We start from the raw sequence: 17,724 nt of genomic DNA on the forward strand, positions 1-17,724 counted from the left end.
CCTAATAAGCAACATATATTATAACTGTGTTGACAATTTTAAGACAATGCTAATGATTTCCTTTAAAATTAATCGAAACGAAGCGAATATATAAATTCTATTAAATATTATAGTATATTGATCGTGGAAGTAAATTAAAAAAAAAGTAGTCGTTAAAAGAATTGCCGAGATTATTATGAGGGACTCTTTGAACCACTTTGGTTTTTTTTATTTTTGGGGCTGCAAGCAATAGTAAATCATAGTTTCGGAAAGGCATTTGTAATTTTCACGCTTTACATATTTCTCAATAAATGCGCATTTAATTAACATCAACGTTACTTTATTATCTACTAACTCTAAAGGCTTGTCCACTTAATTTACATATATAATTAAGAACCAGCAAGAGAAAAAATGTGTGTTTATTAATAATTTTGGTAATACATTTTTTTCAAATAGGAATATTATAATTTTTTATTACATTGAAATCTAGCTGTGTTATTATTTTACATTTGCTTATAGGAGCACCCCTCATAGAATTAATGAAATCTACCAGTGTTGCTTATTGTGTTATCGGTTAGCCGCCATAAAACAGAAACGATAGCTTATCAACTCCACAGCGACATAAAAAACATTAAAATAGAAGTAAATTTTTGTTGAATTGTTGAAAGTTATTGAATGTGAACGCAATAATATTACAAAATATTTAATCCGACTGCAACAAAGTATATAGATTGACTATTAATTGTCGTTTAAATATATATACACCCCCACCTCCGCTACGGCCTCGGTCAAAGAGCAGTGTAAATAATTTTGTATCATTACGAAACTTGTGTGTACAAATGCAAATGCTTTTAAGGTACAGCTAAAGACTAGATACCACTCTGGCTGCACATCCATCAGCATGGCCATGCATTCATATATGCGGGCCAACCCGAACCAAACCCAAACAAACAATGTCAATGTGAATTTGAGTCCCGACGAGGTGAACAACTTCCTAAAGGACAAGCAGGCATGGGAACATGCAATATCGCTCTACCAGGGACCTGATCCGCTGGATCACTGGTACAACTACATCTGCTGGTATGAAAACCATGCGCACAGCGACCCAGATCGCAAATTTCGCGAAACGCTCGAGCGCTGTCTCACAGTCTACGAGCACGACGATTACTATAGGCAGGACGTGCGGCTAGTGCGCCTCTGGCTTAAATACATTGCCATGCAAACTGATCAGTTACGATTCTATCAGGTGCTCTTCCAGCGCGGCACTGGACGCCAGGTGGCTGCATTTTACATAGGCTGGGCCAGTTACTACGAGGCGCACGAACAGTTTAAGGACGCCGAAGCAGTATTTAATCTGGCTTTTCAAGAGAAAGCCCACAGCAGTGATGAGCTTCAAAGTGCCCATGCCAAGTTTACCTACGGTCGCTCAATGTTTTACCAGCAGCAGCAGCAGCAACAGCAACAAGTGCAGCAACTTCAGCAGCAGCACCACCAACAACACCAGCACCAGGCGCCGCCTCCCCATGACGCACTGCAGCAGCTAACAGCATACACACAAAGTCATCACCAGCAACAGGAGCATCAACACCAGCATCAGCAGCCAGTCTATCCACATCCTGCGCCAGACACAGCATTAAGAGCCCATCATCTGCATCAGGAGAACTTTCACCAATATCAGCAGCATCCCCAGGAGCTAGCCTATCTGCCCCAAATACATGGCCAACAGCCACAGCAGCAACAACAGCCACCGCCTCCAACTCACTACCAGCAACAGGAACAGGTAACGTTGAGTATATTTCATTTAAAGTGCGTCACTCAGCTCATCGTGTCTCTTTAAACTGTTACAGCCGCCTCCTGCGGTGGCAGCACGCTTTGAGCAGCAGTTCCATCAGCCCGCACTTGCTGCTGCACCCAATCAAACGGTGGCACATCCACACTACTCACCCATCTCGCACCAAAATAGAGTATGCAACTTTGTTAATACCTCCTACATGATAACTAAATACCTATTCTTCTCTTTTAGCCTGCCACAAACACAAACACATGCTATGAAGCACAAGTACAGGGACAGCTTGAGCAGGTGGCGTTACCTGCCACCTCCAACGAGGCATATCCACAGCAACAGGCACAGCCTGTGGATTCTTTGACGGAAGTAGGCGGCGTGCGTTTGCCGCGTAATTTTCATGCTTATGGGCGCAACAATCACGAGACCTGGAAGCCGGCACTGACTCTAGAGGAGCCAGACGATCCCTCGCGCGTCTGTCACTATGCCAAGCAGCTGGTTTATCCGGCTGGAGCAGGCATCGAATATAGTCCGGAAGAGCTGCTGGCCCGCAAGTATATCGAGCTGCTGGAGCAGCGCAAGCAACTGGCGCAAGCGCAAGCGCCGCTACAGTCGCCAAATGTGAAAGTACAAGAGCCTGCAGAGCATGACCAGCAACTAAAGAAGGAACCTACCTATCCGGCTGGACAGCAACAGCAACAGCAGCAGCAGCAGCAACTATACGATTCCTATCAGACAGAGAGATCCTACTATATGTCGGAGGTGAATGGCGAGCTCTATGCGCAGCACACCGAAGAAGCAGAGGAAGGAAATTCGGGGCCCGATGAGGACGACGAAGGTGAAGAGCAATCAGAGGAGGAGTCGGACGAGGAGGGCTCCGATCAGCAGGACCATGATGCAGAGCCCGTCAAGCAGGAATACAGAAATGGCGTCGATGGCAACATGCATTTCAGTGCCAAGACAACGTTCGAGGAGCAGAATCGCTCCATCAAGATTAAGTTCAAGAAGGAACGCACGCTGGAGAGTAGCACGTACAGTGCTTATAAAATAGAGAGCATTTACCATCAGCAGCAGGACCTGCCTTCGCCGGCGCCCGAGCCTGTAGCAGTGCCTGCGCCGGCTCCTGCTGTCACGCCCATACAAAAGCTTGCCGCTTCGCCCAAAATTGTCCAGGACTGGAGTGGAGCGACTGCAGTGCCGCGCCAACGCAACGGCAACCATCATTTCCATCCGTATATGCTGGGTCAGACCTCGACGCCAAAGAGCACAGCGAACGAGAGTCGGCGTGCTCGTTCCAAGGCGAAACAGAGCAAGTTTCAACGGGAGCTGTACAGCAACAGCAACTCGTCCTGCTCAGTGCCCGATCAGGTGGCGAATGGCGTGGACACTGGTCCAGGCCATGCGGACTCTGAGGCTGCTGCGGCGCCCATACACAACGCTACCTTCAATGACAACGCCAACTTCTCGTTCTCCAGCGCCGGGGGTCATGACAATTCGAACAACTCGCTGGCTTTAGCCGTGGATGGACTGCATGTGCGTGATGCCTCACACTTGGCTTGCGGTGGCAACAACAAGTCGCAGCATGCCACCAACAACAATAACAACAACAACAACATGACGACGACACAAACCGCCACAAGCAACGCGGACTTTTCCACATTTCAGGAGAACTCGTATTTCGCCACGCAGCACGACTCGGAGGCACAGGAGCGTCGCCTGTCCAAGGCCCTGGAGACAATCGACCGTCATATGGAAAAGGTGGCCATCGACCCGTTTAACAGCGAATTGTGTCGCGCCTTCTTGACCAAACTGAATTTCCCGGGAGACAACGATGAGCACGCCAGCTACAAAGTGGTGCAGACGCTACTGCCAAAAATCTCCAATACGCGCACCCTCAACGTGTTGGACAGCGTGCACTTCAATATCGACAAGGAGGTGGGTCGCGGCTCCTACGGATCTGTCTACAAGGCAACCGACACGCGCTCCGGCAACCTGGTGGCACTCAAGTACCAGAAGCCCCCAAATACTTGGGAGATCTACATATGTGATCAGGTAAATATTCCGCTTGGCAATTAATATTTAATATTATTAATACGGAATTCGGGTCTTCGTCTGTATAGGTGCTCCGCCGCATTCGGGATCCTCAGGTGCTGCCCGGACTGATGGACATATCAACGGCGATTATAGCGCCGAATGCGAGTCTAATTGCCACCGAGTTCTCGCCCTTCGGTTCGTTGCTGGACATCAATAACAAGATACGTCAGGCCACCACGAAGGTGATGCACGAATCCCTCGTCATGCACTTCTCGGCACAGATCTGCAACATTGTGGATCACTTGCACAAACAGCATATCATCCATGCGGACATCAAACCGGATAACTTTCTGCTGATGCGTGTGCCGAATGTGGACAGTCCAGAGCCTTCGTTGCGACTGATTGATTTCGGTTGCGCCATCGATCTGTCGCTCTTTCCCGACGGCGAGCGCACCAAGTTCCGCAAGGTGGTGCAAACGGACGGCTTTACGTGCATCGAAATGCAGGAGGGACGCTCGTGGTCCTTCGAAACGGATCTGTTCTGCATTGCCAGCACGGTGCACGTGATGCTCTTCGGCGAGTACATGCAGCCGGAGAAGCGCACGGCCGGCTGGGAGATACGGCAAAAGGTGCCACGATATCTAAAAAAGCACGTCTGGTCCAAGTTCTTCAGCGATCTGCTCAATATGCAGGCCGATAAGCTGCCCCAGCTGCAGCAGATACGCGATATCTTTGAAAAGGAATGCCGCCTCATGGACTCTGAGCTACAGAAACAAATACGCACACTCTCTAACATTCTGCATCGGCGATAACCAATGAGAGCTTTCTCCTCATCCATATTACAATCATTTCAATCGTTGTGCACTCGAGCTAATTTCGTTTTTTATTTTTATTTTTTGTTTTTTATTTTGTTTTGAATATTTTGATAACAATTGAAACACTTTAATTTTGAGTACACTCAGTTTAGTTCCGATTAAGAGGTGTTATTAATTATGCTCACATTTCAAATATGATCTATCCATATTGACTACGTTTAGTTTTCAAATATGATCTTGAAATCGATCATACCTATGATCTAAACTGACTAAAGAGAATGAATACTTGCATTAGCGTGCACAACTTTTCCAAGCATAGAACACACTCTCTATACCAGCTGAGCATTATCAATATTCTCGTATTTAATTTTAAATGAAGTAAAAGCTGAGCATACTTTATCATTAGTTTTATCTCACAAGCGGAAGCAGACGAAATTGTATTCGGACAAACAGAACTATACCAAAAGATTAACTATTAATATAATGCACTATATAATTTTGGATTATATTTCATATCATACATACACATACGTACTGTATATAAGGCCTATAAACACTCTATTAGCGAGTTCCTGAATCTAAATTCTCCTAAAGCGAGTCCGTGACTTGCACTTAACTTTCCTTTGTTTTGTTTTTTTCATCTGAAAATGTTGTTTGACGTACGTATGAATCAATTGAATCAGTTGCCTCTGCAGCTAGTTGAATTTATTGAATATTTAACATCTGGTAAATTTCAGACTAAGAAATATCCTAAAATCAGGATATGGCCTGGGACACTAGTCAATTACGTAAAGCAACATAAAACAACGTTAAGTTAATGCATTACAACAACAGATTCTTCTTGAACAACAAGACTATGCTGAATACATTTGATAAAAACACAATATAGATTGAGGAATTCGAAAAGCCGATTTCAAGTCTATAATAATAATACATATAATACGGACCACCAAAAACATCCAATTTTGCGTTCTATTCGATTTCATATTAATTACTTAAGTACATGTAAATACTTATAGAGCACAATGGAAAAGATCGTGCAAATAAAGAAAATAAAACAAAAAATTAAAAATTTAAAATTAATAATTATAATTTGTGTATGTACAGAAGAGACGAGACAGCAGACAAAAACAAAAAAAAGTAAAACACAGAACAAATAAGTGTCTAACGCATTGTAAAGTAAATAAAATGTAATATTTAGTAATACGCAAACTTTAAATGATAGATAATAAATTGGAAAAATGTTAAACGAAAAAAAAAACAAACAGAATATTATCTTTTTTGGGGTGTGCTCGACTAGGTACCAATTGTGGTACAAGGTACAGACAGCAGTACCAACAAAGTTGTACTGTAACTAAGCAATGGTACATCGTACGTTTTTCTGAAATATCCCTTTGACAATCAACACACATGCATTTCATTTATTCAATTAGTTTATTTCTACTTTTTAGTTTTTGTTACTATTCTGAAAATCAAAAATGAAATACGTTAAAACGAAAACAAATAAAAATGTTGCAATAGCTGTACTCATTCATGTAAAAATTTAGTACTTTTTCATATTTTAGGTACCGCACCTTTCTTTTGAGCTGGCAACGCTGTCGGACCATTCAAAACTTACCGTTTTAAAAATCAAAACCAATTGCAAAACAAGAAAACGTAACAAGCAATCGATACTTATCGCTTTTGGTTCGATTTAAAAGTGCATACAATCATACATACTTATGTACATACATACATATATTTACAATTACATATATTATACCCTTGGATGCTTACTTTAAACGAGTATAGCTTGGAAAAAAAAAGAAAAACAAAAAGAAAAGAGAAAATTATCGTTGCAGCCTATTTTTGCAAATGAAATGCAAATGTCAGTGCAGAAAAAATGAGAGAAAAAAAAATAGAGAAAAACAAAGACGGCAAACGAAATTCACAATTTGGCCTGCTTGGCAATTGTCAAGTAAGTGCCACAAAGCGCGCTGTGCAACAAGCACGACAGCCGTAGACGTTGCAATAGTGTGGCAACAATGCTGCGCTTGACCCACTTTTCCTTTTTGCCAACAGGCAACGGTAAACAATTTCCACCAACCAAGCGACTGGAAAAAGTTGCAACTTTTCATGCAACACACCAACACAAGCGCTCACTCGTTCACACACACAACACACACAACACACACCACACACACGCAGACATTTTTACCCAACGCCACAAAGTCAAAGTCGACGTCGCTGCTAACGCCGGTTTCTATTGCCGTGTGGCGTCCGCCATTGCCGACGCGCCGTCGCCGTTGCAGTTGCCAACAAATTGCGAATTGCAGCAGTTGCATTCGCATTCGCATTCGACTCTCGCCAAGTGAAAGTAAAGTGGGACAAATGTAATTATTATTGCTTCTAGTAACCGTAACCGAGTTAGAAGCCTCGATTGCGGTTGGAAAGTTGGCAAAAACGTCGACATTAGCTTTTACACAATATTTTATTCAATCAAATTGCAAAGAGAAAATTGCAGCAAATGCTTGCAACAGCAACAGCAGCAGCAGCAGCGGCATCGGCGGCGACGGCAGTGGCAGCAACAGCAGCGGCAACTGCATCAGGCAAATAATGCAACACGTAAACTTTCTATTTTTTGTGTGTCGGCTTCGACGTCAACTTTGATTGCAAATGCAGTAGTACATACACACACACCCACACAGCCAAAGACACGGACACATTGCTTAGCATAAATGCACGCATACATAGATATTTGCATACATTTCTGTGCAAATACATGCATCCCTCTCTCTCTCTCTCTCTATCGGTCCATCTCCCCCTGTCTGTGTGTGTGTGTAAATACATTTTAGCATTTGTTGTTTGCCGATTCGTGTTGCATGCATAAATTAATAAATGTGTCCCACATTTGCTTTCGGTTTGGAGTTTGAGTGACAAATTAGGTTGCCTCTGCGTGAAATTTCTATGTGCACGAGTGTGTGTGTTTGTTTGTGTGTTTGCTCGTGTTTCTTGTGTTTGTGTGTGAGTGTAAGTGTGTGTGTGTCAAATAGAATTGGGTTTCGAAAGTAAAGCAGTGCGCATAACAACTCGACTCAGCTTAGACCGAATCAACGGCGATCACGAACGGTGCAATCAATTAATCTGACAATAATAACGATTATGATAAGAATTAAAATTGATGGCTCGCAGTTACAATGAGCTTCAACTATGTGCATATTGTATATATGTCTATGTATGCGTGTGTGTGAGTGTATAACTTTTACAAATTTATTTTTAGCTTGCCAATTTCCTAGCGGATGGGCAAAACAGCTCAAGTTTTTACAGTTATATATACATTTTAAAAACAATTTTTTAAACAATGAGGTTTTAGAAAATTTTTCCTAAAATAACCATTTTATTGGATTTTAGTTAAGCTAATTTTATTTTAATTTAATTTATAAAAATTTCGGATAGTTAAAAATGACTTAGCTGCGAGGAAATCATCTATGAATGCATTTCTAGAATATTGGTAAATATTAAGTAAATTTCAAAATGCATAACTACAGTCAAATCTCCCATTGACGAACACTAACCGTTCCAGTCAGAATGTCCAGCTAATAGAAAGTTGTAATATAAATACGTATATGAAGCTGGCGCATAGCTAAAATTTCTCTGTATAATAATCTGATAATCTGTTAATCTGATAACCTGTGATTCAAGCCAATTTCCACTTCAATTTAAGTCTTTCAATTTATTAAAGTTGGCTTAATAGGAATTTGTCAACTTAAGTTTTAAATGTATTTGATTTTAATTCAAATATTTGTAATGTATTTGATGGTAATCTTAAAATGTTTTAGTTATATACTATTACACAAAGGGGGCCAAAGGCTATCACCCTTTAAAGACAACGTAAAAATTTTTGCAAATGGCCCCAAAAAGATGTATTATATTTCAGCATTTTATACGTTAATAAATAAGAGTCCCAATTAATCAATGACAATAAGTACAACCCCATTTCTATTACATCTAGTTCATATTATATTATTCCAACTACCACAATGTGTACTAAAATTGAAATTGAAGAATACGTTTTTTACAGCCATAAAAAAACGTATTGTTATAATAAATAACTTAAAATTACATTTTAAAACAATTTAGAGATGTGCTGAACAAATTTATTAAATAATTATTTTAATTTTGGGAAAAATTATGTACCCATATTATTTGGATATAAAAATATATTAATTACAAGACTGAACATAATATTAACCATTTAGCATTCGCGGTAGTTAAATTAAAAAGTAAATCAAAATCTATTTACAAATATGTATTAAGAAGAAAATGAAGTAAAATATGCAGAAAAATATAGAAAATAAAAAAATTTCATAATGAAGGCTCATACCTTTTTTACTCTACGAGATCTTGTCATTGATCTGGAGAGAGATTTGTACATTCATCATCCATGAATCTATGCAATAGCAATACAACTACAGTTAAATAAATGTAAAATACATAGTATATGCATATGTATTTAAATTAAGAGTCATCTGCCTATAATATAAAGTTTAATCATTCTTAAGTTCACGGCATAAAAAAGTCTCTCCCATTTATCGCAATTTCAAAATGGGTAAGAATCATCGAATTACCCATTTGCAGTAGGCCAGCCTTAAACACACACACATATGCTCGCATATACAATCACACTCACACACATGCACATCTAAATAGTGGCCATTACCTGTGTTTGGCCTTTTTGAATGTCATGACCAACTTAGCGCTTTGGCCGTTTTCCCCATCTTTTTCTTCGTCTTCTTCTTCTTCTTCTACTGCATCATTTTCCCGCTTTGCTGCTTTGTGGCATGAATTGTAATTGTGCAACAAAATGCACTGAGCAAATTGTACGGCAAAGCAAAACTGGGCAAAATAGTTAAGTAATTTACAGTGAAAAGCGGCATTTAGTTGGCATTGGAGAAATTCGATTTGTTGAGCCGTATAACAATTTCAAATTGCCCTGAGTATGTATGTCATGTGACAGATGAATAATGAACAAATAATCGCTGGTATATACATATTCTATTTAAAAGTATCTAGATAAAGACTTTGGTATTACTAAGGATATTTGAGCGGGATATATGTATATATTTCGTATGCAGATTCGGTTAATATAACTGTTCGTATACATGTGTATATAATAATATCGAATCCATTACTTTTATGTTTCCAAATATCCAATGGAACAAATTTCCACACATTCTTGGTCATTTCCGTTCTGGATTTAAAGGTTAATCAAATATAATTGAAAAATGCTTGAGTACTTAAACTTTAATAAGAAATAAATTCAAATATAAATATAGCAGCAGGGACAGACAAGCTGTAGATTGACTTATAACATATAGCACAACATTGCGACTTATAACATGTGTATGTACATCGTTTCAACTTATATTTTCAAAATATAGAGTTTATGTTGGGCAACACTAGAACTGGTACTAACACAATGTTTTGTTTACCTCAGCTATGGGCTAGCTTTATGGGGATTTGGCGGAAGCTTCGAGAAGCATCAATGGCTACTATACAAGGTTTCACTTTCCCAAAAAGCTAAGAAGCTTCTGGAAGTGTCTTCTTTAAAATCCCTGAAAACTGAGCTATAAATTGATATAAATATATATATATTAGATAATAAATATGTACATACAACCATACAAAGTTATATATAATAATTCATAAAAATCGCATCACATTTTGAGATAGTTTCCATAAGTTGCATAGGTGACCAACCCTCCTTGAGCTGGCGTGTAATTTCATGCTATTATTGCATCTATTGAGTCAACGACCAAATGAAATTCTCGAAGTATTTTGGCGTTCGTGACGTGGCAGGGTTCGTCGGCTCTGAGAGTTACAAAGCTATATAGAGGACACTGGCCGCGTCGCCGTCTGATGAACCGCGCTCATACCACAACCTGATGCTTCCGTCGTCGGCGTACCCAACCTAAAAGTGAAAGGTCATTATAACAAAATGAAAATAGAAAAGAAAAAAAGGAGCAGCCGCGGCAAATGTCTGGGCTAAGTCTAATAACCTCTCCCTTTCAACGAGCAGGAGCAGACGACGCGCACCTCGAGAACAACACCAATAACAACAACAACAGCGATGGCGGCAACGACAAGGACAAGGACAACACCCCCAGTCGGGGTGACAGCACATCTTACTGTCCCTTCTATGAAGCAATATGAATGTGTCTGTCTGTCTGCCTGTGTGTGTGCGCACAAAACTAATAAAATTTTCAGTCTGCGCTCTTCACTATATACATACATATGTATGTGTGCAAGTGCGTGGAGTTGTTATATTCTTATGCGGCTGGACACACAGCGCTAATCACCTTTCTGTGCTGAGCTGACTACTATTGAAGGAATACATAAAAAGCTTAATGAATATGTATGTATTTAGAGCGACTTGATAATGAATCTAATTAATTTGATTTAATTTTTGTATGAAAATGATTGTTTGTTTAATATATATTAAAATATATTAATAAATTTCCTATAATTCCTAAAATCTTACGAAATTGATTTGTGAATGAATTATTAGCGAATTATTACGTCAGCACTAAAATCTGAGCTTGGTGTCTACGCGCATCCACAAATTAATAAGCCCAACGCAGTGCAGGGCATATCCTTAGAATGTGAACGTGCGCAATAACAGCAGGCAGACGGCTGAAGAACTTGACGGAGAAAAGAGAGCAAGAGAACACTGGCACATTGGTTTCTAATTCAAAGTTAAGTGAAGCTAATTATCAAATGCATATGGAACATATTTCATAACATTTACAAACTTTACATAAATATAGATATGTTATTTATAATTATCGCTAGTATGTCGACAATTTCAATCGAAACATATTGAAAGCTTATTACATACATAAATGTTACATATTTACATATATTAGTGCTAATTGTACCACTGTACAGTGGTCGATGGCTCGTCGCCAGCCAAATGTCATTGCTCGACGCCAGTGAGCTTAACCTTGAAAGTTTAACTTCCATGCCATCCAACGCAAAAAGGACGAACGAGCGAGAGAAAGAGAGAGATGAAAACAAAGCAAAAAGGAACAGAGAAAGTAGGAATAGTGCACGGAGCATGTCGATGGCCTTTTCACTGACTCAGAGTTTAGGGTTTTATTATCAGTATGTGTGTCCCTGTATTGCTGTATGCATATATACATGTGTATGTATGTGTGAGCAAATTTACGTAGATTGTGCTATCTGTAAGGGCGTAATTTAAGGTAAATAATTAAACATTTCTACTATTTAATACATGATTAAGAATGATTTAGTATATACATATATAAATATAGATATAAATGTAAGCAGCATGCAAGCCAATGGCATAGAAAAGACTTGAATGCTTTCGATCAATTTTACACAGTTGCAAAAAATCAGAATTTAATATGAGGTCAAATATCTAAGGCAGAAACTATCAAACATCCAAACAGCACAGCATACCAATTGGTTTGGCAAAAAAAAAAAAGAGAAAGCGAACTTCCGTTAAAGATCACTAAGCACAATACGTTCGAGATGGAGACAAAACAACAGCAACAACAATCCGCAGCGAAGAGCAACATAAAATTACCAACAGCAAACGGCAACGGCAACGGCAACATCAGCCACAAAATAATGAAACTGGGTCGAACATTGCATCTGTTAGCAGCAAACTGTGTTCGCTGCAACATGTTCGATCTTGCCTGCAATTGTATCCAATCGAACATGTTGCACACACAAGTGTAGTAGTATGTTAGCATGCCATGCAATTGATCTCTACAGGGCGATTCGAGAAGCTTTGGACCTCAGAACTTGAGTGAGTGCGTTGTGGCCCAAGGAAGCGACAGTTCCAGTTTCGCTGTGAATGACGTGGTCACAATTTCAAGGCGGCTCTTCTGCAAATGCTTATGCAATTTGTGGATTATCGAATGAAAGAATAGAATATAATTAGGAATTAAAAACAGCCATAAACATACATACATATTACATGAATACATATTTGAGTATGTCATTTGACTGTCGACGGCCACGCCCACTCTACACACATACTGACGAAAGCTGAACAGAAAGGCATGAGCAAAACAAAAAGCCAAAAAAATTTGAAGTGTAAAAAGCAGGTAAGAATATTACTTAACATACAAATGTTCAAATTCTTTATGTAAATTCTTTAATATGTACATTGATCACATGTGAATACATACATAGATATATACATATACATATATTTGTGTGTGTATATGTATGTACATATGTACGTATTTAATAATTTATTTAGTTAATTTCACCATTTGCTCTTAGTTCTTTTGCTCCTTTTCATTGTTGCTCTTTTTGGAACTTTTCTCTCTTGTGCTCTCTTTTGTTGAGGCTCTCTTCTGCGAACGCCATTTGTCCGTTCCTTTCCTTGGTCTGGCTCTGACTTTGATTCTGATTCTGATTCTGTTGTGGTTTTTGACAGCGTTTCTCTGCTTCTCTACTTCCATTCATTCATAATTTGAAAAGTTCTCCTTCCGCCGGCTCAATATTGAAAAAAAGCTCAAAAGTCAAACAGAAATGAGTCACCCGACGATTGCGATTACACGCAATGCTCTCACGCGGAAGTCGTGGGACAACGAAACTACACAATAACAACGACAAAGGCGTTGCAATGTCGCGTTGATGTTCCGTTACATTACGATGGATAATTCGCTCCTTTGTTTCAGAATTATCTTGATTTAACACTTGAAGACATGCATAATATAGAATGTCCACCCGTACATATGTACATGTGTACATATATATACATACATATATAGATGTACATATGTATATACTATATGCATCTATACATACATGTATAAATATACATTATATACATGCATTCATTTTTGATTGACAACAAAATAAAACTTTTAATTAAATGTAATCGACGTACACACATCAGAAGTGTGAACAATAATTCTTACATCACACAAACATTCAGATAAACGATATGTACATTTGCATGTATGTATGTATTCATATGTGACTATGCAAATTGTAAAGAAAAACAACTGTTTTACTTCTACGAACGGAGCTAAAAACAATCTCAAGGTCTACAGTCAGAGACATTTGCAATGTTGTGTGGGGTCAGGCAAATTCGAATGTGAATTCAAAATACATACATACATATGTACATGTATTGTGTGTGCAAGTGTACATGTGTGCTCACATGCAAACTCACTTACATAATGTATGTATGTGAGTATGTGGGTGTGTGCGAAAAAAAAACTGTTGCTGGCCGTGCCCAGGTCCATTTTGAGGGCTCCGTATACCGGCATTAAGAATGAAATGAATTGACGCAGCAGTATCTATAGCTGTAGCTGCAGTCGTTGCTTTTGATAGTGTGTGTGTGTGTGTGAGTGTGTGTCTGTGAGTTTTATAACTCCACACATTCGGTGGCGTCTGGTCCGTAGGTATCTGTATCTGTTTTGCCAAGCAGCCGCAGTTCAGTTCAGTTGCTGTCGGAGCGCACGATCGGCAGTAGGTTCAAGGCCAACGCCAGAAAGGTTCAAAATACTCATGGTGCGTCTGTGTGTGTGTGCAGAGAACAGGCATTAAAAAAGGAATGAGCGTCTATGTACATACATATGTATGTATGTATGTTTGTATGCATGAATGTGTGTGTACACCTACACCACGCCCACTTTCCGTATGTGCTTATATACATGCATGCATGTGCATGTGCATGTGTGTACATATTTTTGCATATGTATAATACGAACCTTATCGCTGGTCAACAACACCATTTAGTGTCGCTTATGTAATACGATCCTAAATGGGGGCGCAGATAAAGACACAGCTTGCAGTTCCAGTGTAAATACAAATACACATGCCCATGTTGATATGCATGTGACTGTGTGTGCATCTACATATATACACGCACACTTCTTTATTTATAAGTTAATGTACGTGAGTGTGTGTTTGTGTGTGCATGGCAAGACTACATTCTAGATTACATAAAGCAACAACAGTCTACAATGAGATCAGACAGCGACAGCAACAGCAACAGAAATGCAGTACGAACAAAAATTCTGACTCGCCCTCTCATACACAGTCGCATGTTCGTTCGAGCGAGAGACGAGCGCAAAAAAAATGTTCTCTTTTTTGCAAGCACGAAAGGCGCAGCCGCTGCTGTCGCCGCAGTTCTGCTGCCAGTGTGCGTCTGTGCGTGTGCGACTGTGTGTGTGCTCGGTTTGTTTTGTGCGGCAGCAGAGTTAATGCACTCCAAAGAGAAGTTCAAGGCTGAACAAATCAGTCGCTCACTCAGTTTGTTCATTTTCATGGCGTCAGGGTACACATACATACGCACATCTCCGCATATGCACACACATGTACGCAGTATATGTGTATGTATGTAGATATTCAGAGCAGAGCGAATAGGCTCATGTGTGCATGCGTATTTATTTCCAGTAAGATCATTTTAGTTGCAGCACAAACAAAAGCAACAAGACCAAGAAAATGCGAAAGAATAACGCTTAAATGTAGTACCAATATAGGCTTGTCCCTATATTTATATTTATGCATGTACATACATACATATGTACATATGTATCTATGTAGAGGCTTGCACAAAAATGCTCAGCTGGTGGCAGAGCTTAAGTCTCAAACGTATGTGTTCTATGTATCACAGTTGCATATGTATGTAGTATGCATGCACAGACAAATACCCTGCACCGGTTTCTATGTTCATTATTTATGTATGTATGTATGTATGTGCATGTAAAATTATTTAATCATATTTATTATTATTAACTATACTAATATTTAGGAGCAGTTAACAACCTAACCAAAAGCCAAATCAAATATTTTGCAAATACTTAACCTGTGCTTTGTTTTTGCGTGTATTGGCTATTGCGAAATATTGTGTGAGTAAGAAGAGTGAGAGTGAGAGGGAGACATATAACAATAGGAGAATTTAGAAAGTCACATAACTGTTAATATTCATTTAATACAATTAAGAAGTACACACAGATTTCGAAAGCTTCTTTTTTCGATGTATGCGTTCTATATTCTACAAAATTCGCATTTCAAAAGAAATATATTTGCGTTATTGGATATTCAGATTTTAAAATAAATACAATATACATACATATAGTCGTATTATGTATGTATGTGTGTCCTATATACATACACATGTATCTGCTGTATTTTATATACATATATACCATATGTGTATATATTAGTTGAATTGTTCGAATCGAATTATAAAATATTATAATATATGACAGGGTATCTAGAAGCTCGCAATCTTGAAAGAAAAATACCAACATATTCACGCCATCGCAATAAATCTACAGTTCAAAGTTCACTACTTGCATGCCATGCAGATATAAATACATATACTTATACACCCACATCTGTTAATTCATTAAAACAACAAATAAAGAAAGTACGTAATAAGTATGCACATACGTATACATTTACATATGAATGCACATAGTTCTGTTACATTTATTACATGAACATACATACATACATGAAAATGTACATGGGTACATAGATATGTATGTATGTATGTACATATGAATTTTTTACACAGCCACACACATACCCATTTACACATATATACATATGTATGTATGTATGTAAGTATCAATAATTCGATAGTTTAGGTCAGCGTCGCTGACGCATTAAAGCTCACTCTTATTGGATGGAAAGTTCAACTTTTGGTCTTTTCAGATTTGGATGGTTACACTCGTTGTTGTTGTTGTTTTTGTTGATATTGGCATTGCTCAGGCTGGGCAACTGCGCAAATTGTTTTTGCTGAACGAAGAGTGCACGATTGAGTGAGAGAAAGCGAGAGAAGCAGCAAAAGAGAAGAGAGTGAGTGAGAGTGAGAAAGAACAGTTCTGGTTTATTGAATGACCAATCAACCTACTGTTTGATGCGGGCTGTGACTGCAAATGCGGCTGCAACTGGTCATTGGGGATTGAGGATTGGGGATTGTGGATTGGGGTCTCCCTTGCCCGGCATCTGTTGTTGTTGGCGCTCTAAATTTAGCATTTCTCAAGAATTTTTGTTGAAAGAACGCTGGCTGCGCCGCTGGCATTTTCTTCTATAAAAGGGATAATACGTTGTTCTGCTTTGTTGTGCTAGTGTTGGTAAATACATGCATATGTACATGTGTATAAACACTTAAATTATACAAACACATACATATACAAACAGTTTATACATGCAGAAATTAATGTATGTACCTACATACATTTGTGTGTGCATGTTTATTTGCACATGTGCCTGGGTGTGTGGGTTCCTGTGCTGCTCTCTCTCTCTCTCTCGCCCCCTGTCTCTGCGCGTGCATTCATGTTCATTGCCTTGCTGCGCATTATATTCTTATTCTCCGTTTATTTCGTAATAGCCGCCATCGGGATGTCGCGGTCTGTGGTGTTGGGCAACGACTTTGTTCTCTGTATATGTGCATATGTATGTGTGTATGCATGGCATGGCTGTAAGAGAGATCGGCAAATTGACTCTTTGTTGGGAAGACAATTGCTGTTCCGATCTTACACAAACACAAATGCATACATACATGTGTATATCTGTATGTGTGTTTGTATATTATTATTGCGTATGTGCGAATTAATTTAATTTAGAAAATAACGTCAAGTGCGAATAATTTCTATTTGGCAACAAAACGGTAGTAGAAGAAGTAGCTGTACATAATGACAATAGCAAAAGCGACAATAGTTACTGTAGAAGCAACAACAATTAGTCAAGTAGCAAAGACATCAGTGGCGGCGGCAGCGGCTGCGGCAGCAACAACGATAGAAATTTGGAAAGTTTTACTTGCCCAAATGCATAATTCATTTGGCTTGCTCAACGTTCAGTTGACATATTGGCAATGGACGACACAATTGTAAATGTCTGCGCTAAGAATGAAGCCGCAGCAAGGCAAAAAGCTAATGCTAAAGTGCACAATCTAGAGCCCAGAGCCCATAGTTGAACTGAAAGCAACTCACGATCCGCGAAGAGAAGAAGCATAAGAAATGTACATAAGATGTCAAAACAATAAATGAAGCGCATTGTGCAAAACTTTTACTCTGGCCTCGGTCTTGCTGTGGTTATTGACACCGCAGCGCATGCTATACATACACAAAT

At 39.1% G+C, this 17,724-nt stretch overlaps 1 protein-coding gene and 1 long non-coding RNA gene across 3 annotated transcripts; one reads left to right on the forward strand and one right to left on the reverse strand.

Moving 5' to 3' along the window:
• The first annotated feature begins 550 nt into the window (after positions 1–550).
• On the forward strand, positions 551–5,690 carry LOC6576907. 2 transcript variants are annotated; one of them, XM_044008670.1, is made up of 4 exons: positions 551–1,759; positions 1,827–1,943; positions 2,003–3,814; positions 3,883–5,690. In XM_044008670.1, the coding sequence occupies exons 1-4, from the start codon at positions 881–883 to the stop codon at positions 4,606–4,608; spliced, it is 3,534 nt and encodes a 1,177-aa protein (XP_043864605.1). In that variant the 5' UTR covers positions 551–880; the 3' UTR covers positions 4,609–5,690. The 2 variants fall into 2 exon arrangements, with proteins under 2 accessions (XP_043864605.1, XP_015020905.1); XM_015165419.3 differs by lacking the exon at positions 1,827–1,943.
• A 4,195-nt stretch (positions 5,691–9,885) lies between these two features.
• On the reverse strand, positions 9,886–17,359 carry LOC116803848. The gene is made up of 3 exons (XR_004363855.2): positions 16,505–17,359; positions 16,268–16,389; positions 9,886–10,561 (listed from the first exon to the last, which is right to left on the reverse strand). It is a non-coding gene; the product is annotated as an uncharacterized LOC116803848 (long non-coding RNA).
• Between the last annotated feature and the right edge of the window lie 365 nt (positions 17,360–17,724).

The sequence above is a fragment of the Drosophila mojavensis genome, unplaced genomic scaffold, assembly GCF_018153725.1.
Source record: "Drosophila mojavensis isolate 15081-1352.22 unplaced genomic scaffold, ASM1815372v1 contig_36, whole genome shotgun sequence".
Lineage (NCBI taxonomy): Eukaryota > Metazoa > Arthropoda > Insecta > Diptera > Drosophilidae > Drosophila > Drosophila mojavensis.